Source organism: Podarcis melisellensis, assembly GCF_964234715.1.
Source record: "Podarcis melisellensis genome assembly, chromosome: 1".
Lineage (NCBI taxonomy): Eukaryota > Metazoa > Chordata > Lepidosauria > Squamata > Lacertidae > Podarcis > Podarcis melisellensis.
The window spans coordinates 119,141,310-119,157,114 of NC_138528.1; the positions used below are offsets into that span (position 1 = coordinate 119,141,310).

The 15,805-nt window shown below is 43.3% G+C and overlaps 1 protein-coding gene across 1 annotated transcript in view; it reads left to right on the forward strand.

Moving 5' to 3' along the window:
* NAB1 (NGFI-A binding protein 1) overlaps positions 1-10,425 on the forward strand; it is a 48,879-nt gene extending 38,454 nt beyond the window's left edge. Inside the window, exons 5-8 of the mRNA XM_081931514.1 lie at positions 2,508-2,624; positions 7,787-7,928; positions 8,906-9,055; positions 9,746-10,425. Coding sequence (XP_081787640.1) covers positions 2,508-2,624; positions 7,787-7,928; positions 8,906-9,055; positions 9,746-9,837 — 501 coding nt within the window. The 3' untranslated portion in view covers positions 9,838-10,425. The remainder of the gene's footprint in view (positions 1-2,507; positions 2,625-7,786; positions 7,929-8,905; positions 9,056-9,745) is intronic.
* The last annotated feature ends 5,380 nt before the right edge of the window (positions 10,426-15,805 follow it).

The window sequence follows — 15,805 nt, forward strand, 5'->3', positions numbered from 1 at the left end:
GACAAGCGCTGGGAGCCGAGTGGGCGGGAGAAGGAATGCAGCAATTAGGTTTGGATTTGGGAGTAGCTATTAATGAGTTGCGGCGAGGTCCCTGAATGCCTTCTCACGTGCGACGAAACAAAAGCAATATTTTAGTTACATGAAGTTCCCACCCTCCCTCTTCAGCAGCTGCCTTGATCCGTGGGTGTGTGGACTTGATGTGGGTGCCCCCTCACTTCCCACCCCCTTGAGTCCGTGACACCAACAGCACACAAAGGTTTGTGTCTTTGTCACAGAGGAAGCACAGCAAAATCACTGGCAGTTGAAGGAAAGCTCTGCTCTCTCCAGCGCTGTTAATTTTGTGCAGAAAACGGTGTGTGGTTAGGGGTGTCCCCCCCAAAAAAAATACAGGATTGAGAGTTGGCAGGGCATGTGAGACAGACAACAGAGCCATTACAGTTCTATGGACTAAGCAGTACAAAGGCACCCTGCCGCCGAACAGCACTTCCGTAAGCGGAGGTGGCGGGAAGATAGATGAGAGGGCGAAACTTGAAAGATTCAGTGGGAGTAAGAGACCTAGAGGGAAATGGAAGGGGTGGGTGGGTAGCTGGGAGGGCTGGAGGGGGGGGGAGAGGTTCAGCGTTCATGTCAGCATGAATTATAAGGTGGGAGAGAAAGAACGAGGGGAAAAGAACGAGGGTATGCCCACGCCACTGCCAAGCAGGGTTGAAAAGCAAGAGGGTGTGGGATTTCTTTCTCTCCCCGAAGATCACAAAGAACAGAAGCGGTGCAATCTGGTGTTCGTGTAGGAGAAGTGTTTGGCGGAGGGGAAGAAAGCGCCTGTGGGGCTTGGGAACATCTGCTCAAAGAAATCGCTTTAAGAACAGCCAAGTTGGAAAGGAGCACGCTGGGTGTGTTTGATAGAGCAGGCCACAGAGAGCAACGAGGAGAAAGGAACATTTGGCTACCAAGACACTCTTCACCCCCTGCTTCTTCCATTAGGGTTCCTTTTCATAGATTTTTCAATATTTTTTTAAAAAATCAATTTTATTGAAGGTTTTCAACATATAATACAGTCATGCCTTGGATCTCAAACGCCTTGGCTCCAGAACAGATCGGCTCCCAAACTATCAAAACCCGGAAGTGAGTGTTCCGGTTTGCGAACGTTTTTTGGAAACCGAATGTCCAGCGGGGCTTCTGATTGGCAGCCAATCGGAAGCTGCGCTTTGGTTTCCGAACGTTTTGGAAGTCGAAGACTTCTGGAACGGATTCCGTTCGACTTCCAAGGCACGACTGTACAATATTAAAAAGAATGCAGAAAGAATGCAGTTGGTCAGGGAGCCGTGGACTTTAAAAGGTTGAAAAGCTCTGGGTTAAAGGTTTCAATACTGCTGGTCGCAGCCACCTTCCTCCTCCTTTCTCTGCCGCTGCAGCCGCGGTGGGGATGGAAAGTCAGAGAAGCTTTGCCTCGCCACTTAGGACAACTGCGTTCACAGTGCTGTGAGCAAGGCTGCAGCACTCTTCAGGCATTCATAGCGGATTCACGTAAAGGTGGCAGTAGAGTCGCTAGTGCAAGCCCTGCTCCCAGCAAAGCCTTCCCCAATTGAGCGGGGAAATCTGAAGAGAGCTTCTAACCACACCAGTTCATTCAGCAACGGAAGGTTTGGGCAGCACCCATGATTTTGGGGCGGGGTGGGGCATCCACCATCCCCTCCCCACCTGTTGCTTGAGCACCCAAATGAGGCTTGTCGCAGGTGCCTGTTTTGCGAAAGCTGCCCTTGTAGGCTGATGAGCACCAAGCATATTTAAACCACGTCTTCTTAAATGTGAGCTTATGGTAATCAGGAATTTCTAGGGAGCAAACTTTGCAGCTTTTCACTCTGGGAGGGACAGCTGATTTCGGTCCACGTTGCTTCCCATTACAGTTCTAAGCCTTTTGGCGGGGGTGGGGGGGTGGGGGTTTAGCAATGGCTCACCAGTGGTGTTGGTTTGTCATTCAGAAAAAGGAGTCGTAATTTGATGTCCCTGTGACGTTATGCAACATGGGCTTCTGTTTTGTTGCACGTTTTCGTGCTTTCACAACAGAATGAAAGCACCGTGGCTGCGTTTGGAAACTGCTTGCTGATAAGGTTACTTATTTATTTCCCTTCCATCCTAATGCCTTAACTTGCACAAAGCAGACCTTTTGATATTCCTGATTGAAATTCCTAAATCAAACTTCAAGGAGTCTTTTGCTACCTTAAAAGCCAGCACATTTATTGTGCCACAAGCTTTCATTTAGGTAGAACAACTTGCACTCGAAGCATTTCTTTGTGCCTTTAAAATAACCTACTTTTGTTCTACACTTGCTCAGCTTCAAAACCTTGAAACGTTTATTTTTGCCCTTAAAATAACTGCGAAAGAACTATTCTCTCGCTCTACACGCACATCATTGGCTGTAGTGATGATTTAAGACTGGAAAAATATCTTGTGAATCGAAACATTCTGAAATCGTAACAGCTCCTTTCCCTGCTTTTTCATGTTTGCAGGATGGCTTCCCTGACTTCCACGACGCGGTCCAGAGTTTTTACCAGCAGGATTCAGTGAAAATACAACAGGCATTGTCAAAAGGAAAGTGTGAAGACCTGGCAGCGCTTGGCTCACAGGTAAACAACCTAGGGGCTGCAATAAAAGGCTTCCTCGTATTAATGCTTCTTACAGAACAATCACAGTTCTTTCCTTACAGGACACTCTGTCCCCGTTCTGCAGATCAAGGGGTCCTTCTGACCTGGCTGCAATCGTTTCACTTCCAGTGTAGGTGGTATGACTCACAACTGGTGTGGTTTTTTTTGAAAACGGCATGCTCATACGAACACACACTCGTAACAGCTACAGCTTTATCTTCATTCATAGTAAGGGGATGAAGATTTTAACTGACCGGAGCAAGGGGCATCTTTCAGTGTTTTCTGCCTCTTTGTCAGTACAGAGTTTGGCACCTGGGCAGATAACCGCACCAGATCCCCCATAATCACCTGTCTAAGCTGTGCTGCCTTCGACTTTATGGAGGAAACTTGAGACTGAGAGCTCTAATTCTTCACCCCCTATTTGTCCTTCCTCCCTGACTGCTCAGACTCTGCCTCTTCTAAGGCTGGTGTGCTAGAACTTACCGTATTTTTTGCTCTATAAGACTCACTTTTTCCCTCCTAAAAAGTAAGGGGAAATGTGTGTGCGTCTTATGGAGCGAATGCAGGCTGCGCAGCTATCATAGAAGCCAGAACAGCAAGAGGGATTGCTGCTTTCACTGTGCAGCGATCTCTCTTGCTGTTCTGGCTTCTGAGATTCAGAATATTTTTTTTCTTGTTTTCCTCCTCCCAAAACTAGGTGCGTCTTGTGGTCTGGTGCATCTTATGGAGCGAAAAATACGGTATCACCTGCTTCGTGAAGTGTAGGCAGATGACATAGCTCAGATCTTGTGCAGCCTCGAAAGTGTGTTGTGCTGATACTTCAGTGGAGACCCAGCAGCTCCCTGGGCCATTGCAAGCTGAGCAGCACCGATAGCAGAGGGGATAATCCCTACCAGAGTGCCGCTGCCTTGCTAGAGGGAACTCTCCGCGCTGCTGAACATGGTGATATCCTCTACAATTATGTTTCTTTGAGATCTCTTCCACTTCAGCCTCTACACCTGACAAGCTAGCCCTCGTCAGAAGCCCTGCCAGTCTCAAATGCTGCCTGCTGCGATTGTGCAGTGTGAGATACATTTTTTGCGTGGGATTTAAAAAGGAACTAAGCAATCCCTTAAAAAAGGAACAGATGAGAAAAGATAAAAATAAATAGGAAATGAAGATAAATACTGGCTCCTTTCAAATCTTCATAACCTTGTATCAATACACAGTTCTTTTTTCTGGAAAAAAGGTGGGAGAACTCGCCACAAAAGTTTGTTTGTTTGTCTGTTGCGGGCCCAGCTGCAGTGCCACACGCCCTGGGCAGTGGCTAAATGTAAGATGTGATTAATAAACCCAAGCAGACAATGATCTGGATTAAAAAATGCCCACAACTTCATTGATTACAGATATAGGTGGATTTTTGGCCCAGGCATTGGGTGTTTATCTCTTTCAACCTCCCAGACAAAAAAATATTATTTAATTTTAAAAAGGTAAGGGAACTTAGTTCCCCCGAATTTCTGCTCAACCCCCCCCCCCCGGTCAATACAGTATATTATGAGGACTAATTACTTGGCCAGTCCAAGGCATTTATTGATTCAAATTGAACTACGGGACCGCCTCTCCTGGTATGTCCCACCGAGGAACTTATGGTTTTCAAACAAAAACATCTTGAAGGTCCCAGGCCACAGAGAGGTTAGACTGGCCTCAACTAGAGCCAGGCCTTTTCCGGTTGTTGTTCCGATCTGGTGGAACGCTCTGTCACAAGAGACTAGGGCCCTGTGGGACTTGACATCTTTCCGCAGGGCCTGCACGACAGAGCTGTTCCACCAGACCTTTGGTCAGGGCACAGCCTGACTCCCTCCTTTGGCAATCTTCACAGAACTCTAGCCCAATGGTTGCCATCAATTTGATTTGAATAAATTTTACAATGAAATGATTTTAGAATGTATTATTTTATTGTTATTAGCCGCCCTGAGCCCGGCTTCGGCTGGGGAGGGCGGGATATAAATAAAATTACAAAACAAAACAAAAACTATACTTAAATGGTATATGTAGGTATACAGTCATTACAGACCAGTACACAACAAACACAGAACAGAAGATTACTCTGTTGTGCCATGCTGCCTCCTTCCACACCAGGCTGAGCATGTTCGATTTCATTTTACTTTTGAGCTGGTTGATTCTCACCATCTGGGACTGGGCATCAGGAGCAGTTTCACTTTCAGGCCTCTGAAAAAAATAATCCCTGAAACCACACCTGCTCTCTTGGTTTAGCCACGTTGTGGGTTCTGCGCTTACATTTTTTAATCCATAGGAGGACTGATGTCCTCGGATCCCCTCCAAGGAATGGGAACATATTGTGGTAGTTACCGTATTGTTGTTCTATAAGACTCACTTTTCCCCTCCTAAAAAGTAAGGGGAAATGTGTGTGCGTCTTATGGAGCGAATGCAGGCTGCGCAGCTATCCCAGAAGCCAGAACAGCAAGAGGGATTGCTGCTTTCACTGCACAGCAATCCCTCTTGCTGTTCTGGCTTTTGAGATTAAGAATATTTTTTTTCTTGTTTTCCTCCTCCAAAAACTAGGTGCGTCTTGTGGTCTGGTGCGTCTTATAGAGCAAAAAATACGGTATATGGAGCCATTCGTTTTCTGAATCAGCGGTGAGTCTGTTTCTGTTGATGGACTTCCAAGGTCACCCTTGAGATGTTCAGCATCAGTATTATGAGGCTCGGCTGCCAGAAGATGTGCTATGAATGTCGTGACATGTCTCTGTGCACCGGATAACGCAAGAAAACAAACTGAATAGGACAGTGTTTCCTTGTGAACATCGCTGACGTTATACAAGGGAAAGTTGTGTTAGATCAAAAAGCCTGCACCTAGCACCATGTGAACTTATACCTGGTTTCCAATAGTTGGCAAGCGGCTTCACGGCAAGCAACAGATTGGTATCAAAACATTTATTTAAGAAGTTATTAAGTGAGTCAGCCACTTCATTACAGACAGCACCAATGTGTCTCCTATCAGATTCATACTGATGGCATTTCTTGCATTGGGTTTGTGAGCTCTCTCTCCTCAGCTGAGTTTCTTCTACCATCACAGTTCTATCTGGTTGTGCAATGGCTTCATCCTTGAAAGTACTGGCGCACTCACCAATCGAATGCCGTTCTTTCAGTGCTGAGAGCTTCAATTTTTACTGGTGTAGCTTTTTCACGTGGAGGATGCTGAGCTCATCTCCTTGTAGCTGCTTCCTGTACCTGCTGAAGACCATAATTACATCATCTAGAAAAGTCCCAAGGAAGAGTTTTTCCTCATCAAGGAGGAACGCAAGAAATCCGCATGCCAGTTTCTATTCATACTTCTTGAAGGAGAGGCCTAGAGAATGTCAGGAAGCTAGTACAGTGGAACCTTGGTTCTCGAACTTAATCCGTTCCAGGTTTCCGTTCGACTCCTGAAACGGTTCTAAAACCGAGGCACGGCTTCCAATTGGCCGCAGGAGCTTCCTGCACTCAATTGGAAGCCACGCTGGACATTCGGCTTCCAAAAAACGTTCGCAAAGCGGAAGACTCACTTCCGGGTTTGCGGTGTCTGGGAGCCAATTTGTTCAGGAACCAAGGTACCCCTGTATTGTATTCACAGGTGAGAAGGAAAACTCAGTCCACCTCAGAAAGCTTGGGGAGTGCAATGAGACAGCTGTTACTGGATCTGAAGCCTGATGTGTGGAAATACATAGAGAACTTGCGCAAAGACCATTGCACCTGTGGCTGCAGATTAAACCAGATTGGTGTATGCACTGGAGATGTGGATCTGAAGGGAGAGATAAAGAAAAAATACCAGCCACCAAGAGAAACAGTTATGCTATAGGTAATGGGTAGGAGTGTAACTAACCCCTTGGAAAGGGAACATTCAGTGATAGAGGATGAGATGGTCCTGCAGCAAAAGTGCTAAAGCACTTCCACCACCTGTGGAAACGTGATGACTTCTACGGGAAAAGCAAAATCTGAAAGCTTGCTTTGACTTTGATTAAGGACTCATCTAAATCCCGTGCACACATTTAACCTACACATTTTCAAAATTACAATTCTGCCTTTTTCCAAATGATCTACATCACAGTAATGGAAATAGATCACATTCAGAGTTTATAATTCTCTTGGCATTGATAATTTTGCACTCTCTTTTAGCAGGTTGTTAATTATCTTTCTCCTGTAGTGTATAAGGCCCTGGTCTTTTTCCAGGCGAAACTTTCACACTGTTTCCCCCCACAATCATACTGCCATGCTACACTTTTCCGAATGGCAGATTGCTGGCATTAAAAAAAATAAAATGGATAGTGCTATTTCCAAAAATAAAGCTTGAGGGAAATCTTGCCATAATTGTATTTGCAATTTTTCAAAGAAGGGGAAAAAAGTTGCTGTTGAAATATTAATTGATTGATTGATTAGAAATAGGCACCCAAAATGGGCAAGGGCTCATTCTGAAGGGTCATAAAGATGTCAAAATATTTAAGTGGGTTGAAAATAGCTGTAGATTTGTTTTCCTTTCCGTTTTTTGTTTGATTTTGGTACCCCAGTAGGATGGGAGGGAGAAATTTGGAACAGAGTAGTGAATTCTGATTACCTTTGAGAATTTCCCCCAGTCAGATTCTGAATTGAAGCAGCTTGCTGTAGATTTCAGCTAATTGTTATTTTTCTCTCAAGTCTTCAAAAACAACAACAACCATGATGAGACCAAATGTACAAGTGTACTGAGATTCTTCTTGCTTTGTGTTTTACCTGTGTTCCCGAGTGCTGGTACAACACCAAAAGAAAAGAATCCTGTCTATTGCATTATGATTGCTTTTTTGGAGTGTTTTATCAGTCAGCGTTGAGAGGGATTAATAACCAGGCGACAACTCTCAGATCCTGTCATCCTTACCTTTTGCTGGCTCCCTGATTTCTTTTTGCTTGGAGATCACCAGCTCCACTACTGGTTGTCAGTCTCCTCCTTACATGATTCAGCCTTTCGTAGATAATTCAGTCTCTTCCCTCCATAATTCAGCCTTTGTAGGATTCCTATGCCATTTCATTGTACAGTACTTCACTTGGCATCTGGTTGGTGTAAAACGACTGTACTTAGCAATCGTAATTGTAATTGTGGCAAGTCCCTAAATCTGCCTTTGTCTCAATTGCAGCCTGAGAAGATGATGGCCAAGCAGATGGAGTTCCTCTGCAGCCAAGCTGGCTTGGAGAGACGCCTTTCCACGGGCCTATACAGACAAAATTCAGAAGAGCATTGTGCCAATGGCTTGACATCGGATTATGGTGTTGGGCAAGGTACAGTAGCTTCCAGGCATGTGTTTGCCATCACACATCTGTTTTAGAATTGTCAGCGTTTGTGAGACTGGTGCAACAGCGATGATTGCTAAATTATGACGAAATGAAATTTCGTGTGGTTAATGATTTCTTGGGAGAATATTGTGGGGGCAGAAATGTAGTCTGTGTACATACTGTGTTAGGAGAAATAAACCCTCTGAGACCTATATTCTTTCGTGGTTGCTTCTCCTGCGGTTGTTCCCACCTGGCTTGGGTCATCCACATGATCTCCCAAGCATTTTGCTAGTTCCAGACCATGCCTACAATGGCTGCTATGAAAAGAGCTTCATGTTTCCATGCCACACGCCATATGGAAGCAGTCAAGCCACATGGGTGGAAGATTTTTAAGTTGCCCTTAGGGGTCCTTTACCTTTCTACCTTTTACAATGTCTTGTTTTTACGATGTAAGTCACTTTGAGGCATTTGAGTGCAAATATTTCGGAAATCTTTGTGGTATAGAGTCTGAAAGACAGCAATAGATCATTAAAATGAAAACAAATACAATGGAACCTCGTTTGTCGAACGTAATCCGTTGGGAAGACTGTTCAACTTCAGAAACGTTTGACAACCAAGGCGCAATCGGTGGTCAGCAAAGTCAATGGAGAAAATGGAGAAACTCGCCTTGGAAGCTGTTTGACTTCTGAGGAGCGTTCGAAAACGGAAGCATTCACTTCTGGGTTTTTGGTGTTCGGGTTCTGAATAATTTGGCTTTTGAGGTGCTCGGAAACTGAGGTTCCACTGTACACACTAAAACCAGGACAACGGCAACATAAAAACGCACACACAAAAGCACATACAAATTAATAAAATAGAGATCATATTAAGTTATGATCATATCATGGTGACATGGGCTGTTGGGGCTACCATTAGCAGCACTGTGCGTGAACTGCCTCTCGGTTATAGTATTGAATGGATATCTCTTTGTCAATATATTTTAGGGGAAAGGCCTTTAAATCTACGCATGTCGAGTCTACCAAATAGGCATATGCCTCACATTTCATTAGATGATGAGCCTCACGTCGTGAAGCCTCTCTGCAGTGACTTGAGCAGATTGTACGCCAGTGCTGAAGCAAAGTCACAGCCTTCAGGTAAAAATCTTTCCTGCTCATAACAACTATGACCAGGGCCGGCCCACCCATGAGGCAAAGTGAGGTGACTGCCTCAGGCAGCAGGTTTCACAAGGGCAGCAGATACCAATGGAGATCTTCCAGATGTAGATCTTCCCTCACCCCTTCTTTCCTGCTGGTGAGGGGACACCACTTTATGGTTTACCTCAGGTGCCAAAATGTCTTGGGGCAACTCTATCGTGTGAAATTTGTGGGGCACTTTCTTTCAGGAGAGGGAAAATAATTTGCAGGCATCTTGTATAGCCATTTAAGTGCTTAGTGATATTTCGGGCCTCATTCAAATGTTATTTCTCCATTTCTCCAGCATGCCTCAGGGTTTATATCACAGCAGAAATATCTGCAAGGCCAACCACATGGGGTGCTAGAACTGCATGCCACATCAATATTGTTTATTATTGCGTTTTTTGCTTATAACTTTTTATAATCTTATTGTTTGGTTTTATGTTTTTACATTGTCGTAAACCGCTGGCGGTACATTACGACGGAAAGCAGATATAGCCTAGTGGTTAAACTGAATTTATTGCTGTTTGGTACTACAAGAGTACATTTGTGTAAGATTTTATATGCTCTCTATTGACTACAACTGGTCGAAAAGAACACTGTTGTTTCGGGTCGATATTTTTCTAAAAGGAATCCATTTTGTTGTTGCAGAAGGCCTTGGTATCTTAAAAGATTTTCCTCACTCTGCTTTCAACAGCCTTGAAAGGAAGGTGATAAAGACAGAGCCAGAAGATACAAGATAGCCATGCTCCCTTTTGGGGTTTTTTAAAAAATGTTAAAATAAAGCTTTGAATGAGAAACGGAAACATGCCTTAATAACCAGCGTTGCCTCATTGAAATAAGCGATTTCATAGCCAAAGCCTAAGGACTGGGACTGTCATGTTGTGGAACTGACGTACGAAATAACTAGTTGAAAATTGCAGCTGCAACGAGAAGTGGGTGCAAACATTTATGAAATGAGAAAGCGGCTTTGTAGTTTGGGAAAGGCTCACAAACTAATAATACTGTGGGCCCTTGTTATTTAAGAATGTATTGTGTATTTGTATAACTTAAAAAGTTTAGAAACACACAGACCCACAACCCCAACAACTAATAGGTGTCATAGATTTGTATTACGTCCAGTAGATGTGGCTGCCATTATTTTTACTTGAAGTTTTCAATGTCTACTTTAAATGTAGAGATATAACAATAACTGAGGTGGGTTTAAAGAAGAAAAACCCTTACTTTGAAGCAGTTGGACAGAAGACCTAAGGAGGGGAAAACAGCTTCTTAAGAAAGCATTTTAACAGCAGGTTTTCAATGTTTTAAGTTTTAGAAGCAAAAAACAAAAACCAATCACATACGATTTTATAGGGAAATAGCACTCGCAAGAGCTGACTGTATGATAACTGGCGTTTTTATGCTTATTGATGTAAGGTCATTCTCAAGCACTTCCTGGACACATTTCTGTATTTATCTAACATTGTGTTCCTGTCCGCTATTAGGGAAATATGGGTAGAAGCAGCAGCACACTGTTGCTTCATATTGTACACTTCAAACAGGGTAACAAATGCATCTGCATTTATTAAGACACTCTGGTCAAGCCTGCCAGGGCAACTGCTGCTCCTTAGACTCGTTCTCATTTTCTCAAGCCGGAATGTTCCAGAGTTGGGAAAGCACTGCAAGAAATTTGTATTGTCCGAAGCAACCAATACTCACAGGAGAAATAAGAGGAGGAATACGTTACTGTTATAGGAGTAGCTTACTCCTATATAATATAATATAAACCACATACAGCAGGTGTAGCCAATCTGATGCTTCAGAAAATGCTGGACTGCAGCTCTCCTAAATCCCAGGGAGCAAGGTCAATGGTCAGGGATTAGTCCAGCAAAAACTAGAAGGCAGCATATTGGCTACAGTCTCACGGAAATGTATGTATGAAATGTATGTATTTATTTTCTGGAGGAGTTTTTGCTGTGCAGGATGATTCGATTCTTAAGGGTGCCATTTTGTCCATAATGTAACAACTAGCTAATACAGAGACATTTCCGGGGTATTTCAATGTGGTGTCTGCATGTTATGCACAACATCATTGTGACATGTGGGCCTACCTAATAATAGCCTCCTCTCTTTCATTCCTTCGGATCGTGTGTTTGCATTTAAAAACGGGGTTTTCAAAACTATAATTTATTTATTTTTTTGAAGTGCTGAATTTGCCTATAGTACTTTCGGAGGGGGCTGATGAAAACGCCACCGGTTCTTGTCGATTTGCCATAATAGGATATTGCTCTTCATCTCTGAAGATTTTGCTCCGTGTAATAGTGATTTACCGAGTCATTCCATATGCCATATTGAAACTCTGTGTAAAGTGTAAGGTGACATGTCCACACAACTATCTGGTATCATTGTAAAATGTGTTTAATAACTGTTTATCACTTGATTTGTGGAGCAAAGCTTTATAGTAGAAACACCAGTGCACATGTTTTTAATATTATAGAGAGGGGGGGAAATTCTTTTTTTTAAAAAAAGAGAGAGAAAATACTGTTTTTGGAATTTTGTTGTACTACTTTACTGACGAAGAAATGTATTCAACAGAGTAGAATCTTCAGCTTAATGGATCAAAACAGATGGATTAATGTGTAGTTTAAAATTGGGTCATTTTATTGTTTTGTGAATTAATAATGTGTGTTTTCATGTTAACTAAGGTTTCAAGTAGCAGATATCTGAGCAGTTTCATAATTTCTGACAGTAATTACAAGCAAAGAAAGCACATACCACTTACCCATAGTATATAGCATCTTGTTTTATAAAGGCCAATGTAATGTAAATTTAAATCTGTGGTACAGATCTATTTTTTTATTTTCAGTTGTAAATGACCTGAGACAGCTGTGTTGTAAGTACTAAGGTACTTTTAATTTTTTTAAAAAAACAGTCCTGCAAATCATTTCAGTCCCAATAAGCAGGGCTTTTGCATTTTGTTTTGTGTGTTTGACAACCTTTTAAAAAAAATCCTAACAAAGTAAGCTGAAGCAGCTATGTAGTGTTCCCAAAACTTGTGTCTTCAGCTGTATTTGGACTACAAGTCTCATAATCCGTGGCTAGCAGGACCAGTGGTCAGGGATGATGGGAATTGTAGTACAAAAACAGCCAGAGACCCAAGTTCAGGAAACACTGAAAGGCACTCTTAAACATCTGACCTACCTACCTTTGACAGTCCAGATGTTGCTGTACGCTAAATCCCATCATCCCTGGCTATTCACCAAGCTCGCTAGGAGCTGATGGGAGTTGTAGTTCTGGAAGGCCAGAAGTTCCATACCCCTCTTCTACTGTAGAAATAAGAGCTGATTTCAGGGGTACAGAAGGGCACACAGTACATTCACCTCAGAGAGCACATGGGAAACTGGAAGTACCGCTGTGGGCTAAACCACAGAGCCTAGGACTTGCTGATCAGAAGGTCGGCGGTTCGAATCCCCGCGACGGGGTGAGCTCCCGTTGCTCGGTCCCTGCTCCTGCCAACCTAGCAGTTGGATAGCACGTCAAAGTACAAGTAGATAAATAGGTACCACTCCGGCGGGAAGGTAAACGGCGTTTCCGTGCGCTGCTCTGGTTCGCCACATGACCCGGAAGCTGTACGCCGGCTCCCTCGCCCAATAAAGTGAGATGAGCGCCGCAACCCCAGAGTTGGCCACTACTGGACCTAATGGTCAGGGGTCCCTTTGCCCCTTTCTCCCACATGGTAAACTCATCTCGCCCGAAGAAGCCTAGTCAATCATTGTAGCTTGGGCTGCTTCATGAATTATAGAACTTTACACATGGAGAGAGATTCATGCAAAATGCCCTCTCCTGCCATGCACAGATGCGTTTGATTTCATCACACGCCCTTCTGACTTACCTCACGACGTTTCCAAGATTGTCTATCTTGCAATCAGTACACAGGCTTCTTCTAGAATGCTAATAATTAAGACTCACCGATTGTCAGCAATACAGGCAGAAAAAAGTCTTGTCTCTATAACTTTCGAATGGGGGGCGGGATATTAAGGAAGCCTGGCTGTTAGCTTCAGCAGGGTTATTTTGACCAAAGTGTGATCTTTGTCTGCATTTGTGTTCTTGTCTGTCTGCGTTTGTGTACCTCGTTGGATACAAAATAAAAAGTCTCATTGGCAAAGAATTCCCTCCCCTTGTCTTACTTTAAACAGAAGGAGAAAAGAGGTAATTCTGCTACGGGAGTAATAAAGACTGCATATTTGTCCTTGTTTCTTCTGGTAATTATGGTTTGCATACCGGTTTACGGGAACTACCGTATTTTTTGCTCTATAAGACTCTCTTTTTCCCTCCTAAAAAGTAAGGGGAAATGTGTGTGCGTCTATCACAGAAGCCAGAACAGCAAGAGAGATTGCTGCTTTTGCTGCGCAGCGATCCCTCTTGCTGTTCTGGCTTCTGAGATTCAGAATATTTTTTTTCTTGTTTTCCTCCTCCAAAAACTAGATGCGTCTTGTGGTCTGGTGCGTCTTATAAAGCGAAAAATACGGTACTCAGTTCTGGGCTCAAGCTGAAGATGAAGTATTTATGGCGTCAGATAGCACAAATTTCCCCGATGTGCCTTGCTCTGTGTTGTTACTGAGGAGCAAGTAACTTCCATACAGTGTTGGCGCAAAGAAGGTGGGAGAGAAGCTTAACTTGAGCGTGAATTTGAAGTTTATGACTTCACATGTTACACTGAACACGGGCACAAGTTGTCTCTGCACATTCGTAAGTGTTTGTAACACCCATCTGCACCATCCATTTTAAGCAGTATCATACCACTTTAAACAGTCATGGTTTTCCCCAAAGAATCCTGGGAATTGTAGTTTATTAAGGGTTCTGAAATTTGTTAGCTCCCTCCTGCCCTCAAACATTCCCAGTGTCTTAACGATCAGTCCTTTTGCCAAGGGGAATCTAGGAACTATAGCTCTCTGAAGGGAATAGCAGTTAAGTACCCATAACAAACTATACTTCCCAGGGGATGGCACTAGGTTTTTGAGGACCATATTTTCCTGGAACATTGGCTTTGTCAGCCACAATGGGCATGGTTCCAGTAAAATTGATTACCCGCCAGGTAAAAATGTAAGTAGGTACAGTTGTGCCTCGCAAGACAAAATTAATTCGTTCCGTGAGGCTCTTCGTATAGTGGTTTTTTCATCTTGCTAAGCAAGCCCATTGACAGCTTAGCGGCTTAGCGCTATTAGCGGTTTAGCGGCTTTTAGCGATCAGCTGTTAAGCGGCTTATCAGCGGATCAGCTGATTAGTGGCTTAGGGAAAGGGGGGAAAACCCGCAGGAACTCGCAAGACTTTTCGTCTTGCGAAGCAAGCCCATAGGGAAATTCGTTTTGCGAAGCGCCTCCAAAACGGAAAACCCTTTCGTCTAGCGGGTTTTCCGTCTTGCGAGGTGTTCGTCTTGCGGGGCACCACTGTACCAGTTTAGAGCTTTGATATTTCCAATTTCAGTACCGTTCAATGAATACATCTCACATGTCTTGGGATTACAGTTCAGTTTTATTTACATAGTCAGACTCTGATTCTACAGAACATTAGATATATAAATTATACGTGGATTTATGCACATAAATACAACCGGTAGAAATGCTGGCATGTAATTTTCATGCTGCATAATTTCTACCTGGCTCGCTTGTGTTCTTTTTCTTAAAAGTATATTTGTGGGGAAATCTGTGTACAACATATGAGTCATTTGGTTTAGCAGTATTATTTTTTTAGGAACTGTGTTTCCACACCCCCCCCCCCCGCCCAGAACTGCATATTTGCAAACACCAGAAGTTATTGGTAGTTCTAATCTTGCTGTCATTTCCCCCCTGCATTTTACAAAATCAGCCTGTGTCTCCCTTTCCTCCTTTAAAATGTATGCCCCACTTTCCCCACCCAATCCCTTTAATTATTATTATTATTTATACCCCGCCCATCTGGCTGGGTTTCCCCAGCCACTCTGGGCAGCTCCCAACTGAATATTAAAAACACAGTACAGCATTAAACATTAAAAAACTTCATTAAACAAGGCTGCCTTCAGACGTCTTTTAAAAGTAAGATAGTTGCTTATTGCCTTGGCATCTGATGGGAGGGTGTTCCACAAGGCAGGTGCCACTACCAAGGAGGCCCTCTGCCTGGTTCCCTGTAACCTCACTTCTTGTAGTGAGGGAATATATGAGATTTACTACTTTTTTATTTAAAAAATGCATATAAAGGGAAAACCAATTATTCATATGTGTCAATGCCCACTTTGTCTGATGCACTATGTAAGGTATTTGGTACCTGGGCATTAGCAACAAAAAATTGGGTAACCAGTTGCCTTGTTCCTTATTATCTTAATATTTGAGTTTTCCAAGGTAAAATACAAGAAAAAAGAAACTGCTGGTAAATAGTAAGTGTTGGCATCTATCCAAAACTTTCCTCCGCTATTAAATTCCACTGCCTGTCCATCCTCAGGTCTGGAGGGTTACCTGTGGTGAGGTGCAGATGGAAGGGTAGGAGACCAGGTGGTTCGTCTTGTATGAATGGTAATCTTATTCTGAAATTATTTAAAAAGGAGTAAACAAACTAGAGAGAGTTCACCAGTACGGGATAATGTGGTTGATAGAACAGGGGCTCCCAAACTGTGGTCTGTGAGCTTCATTCATGTAGTCCACGACACGTCTATGGAGTTGTAGCTGAAGATGAGAGACAACATCTCCATCCCACTGAATA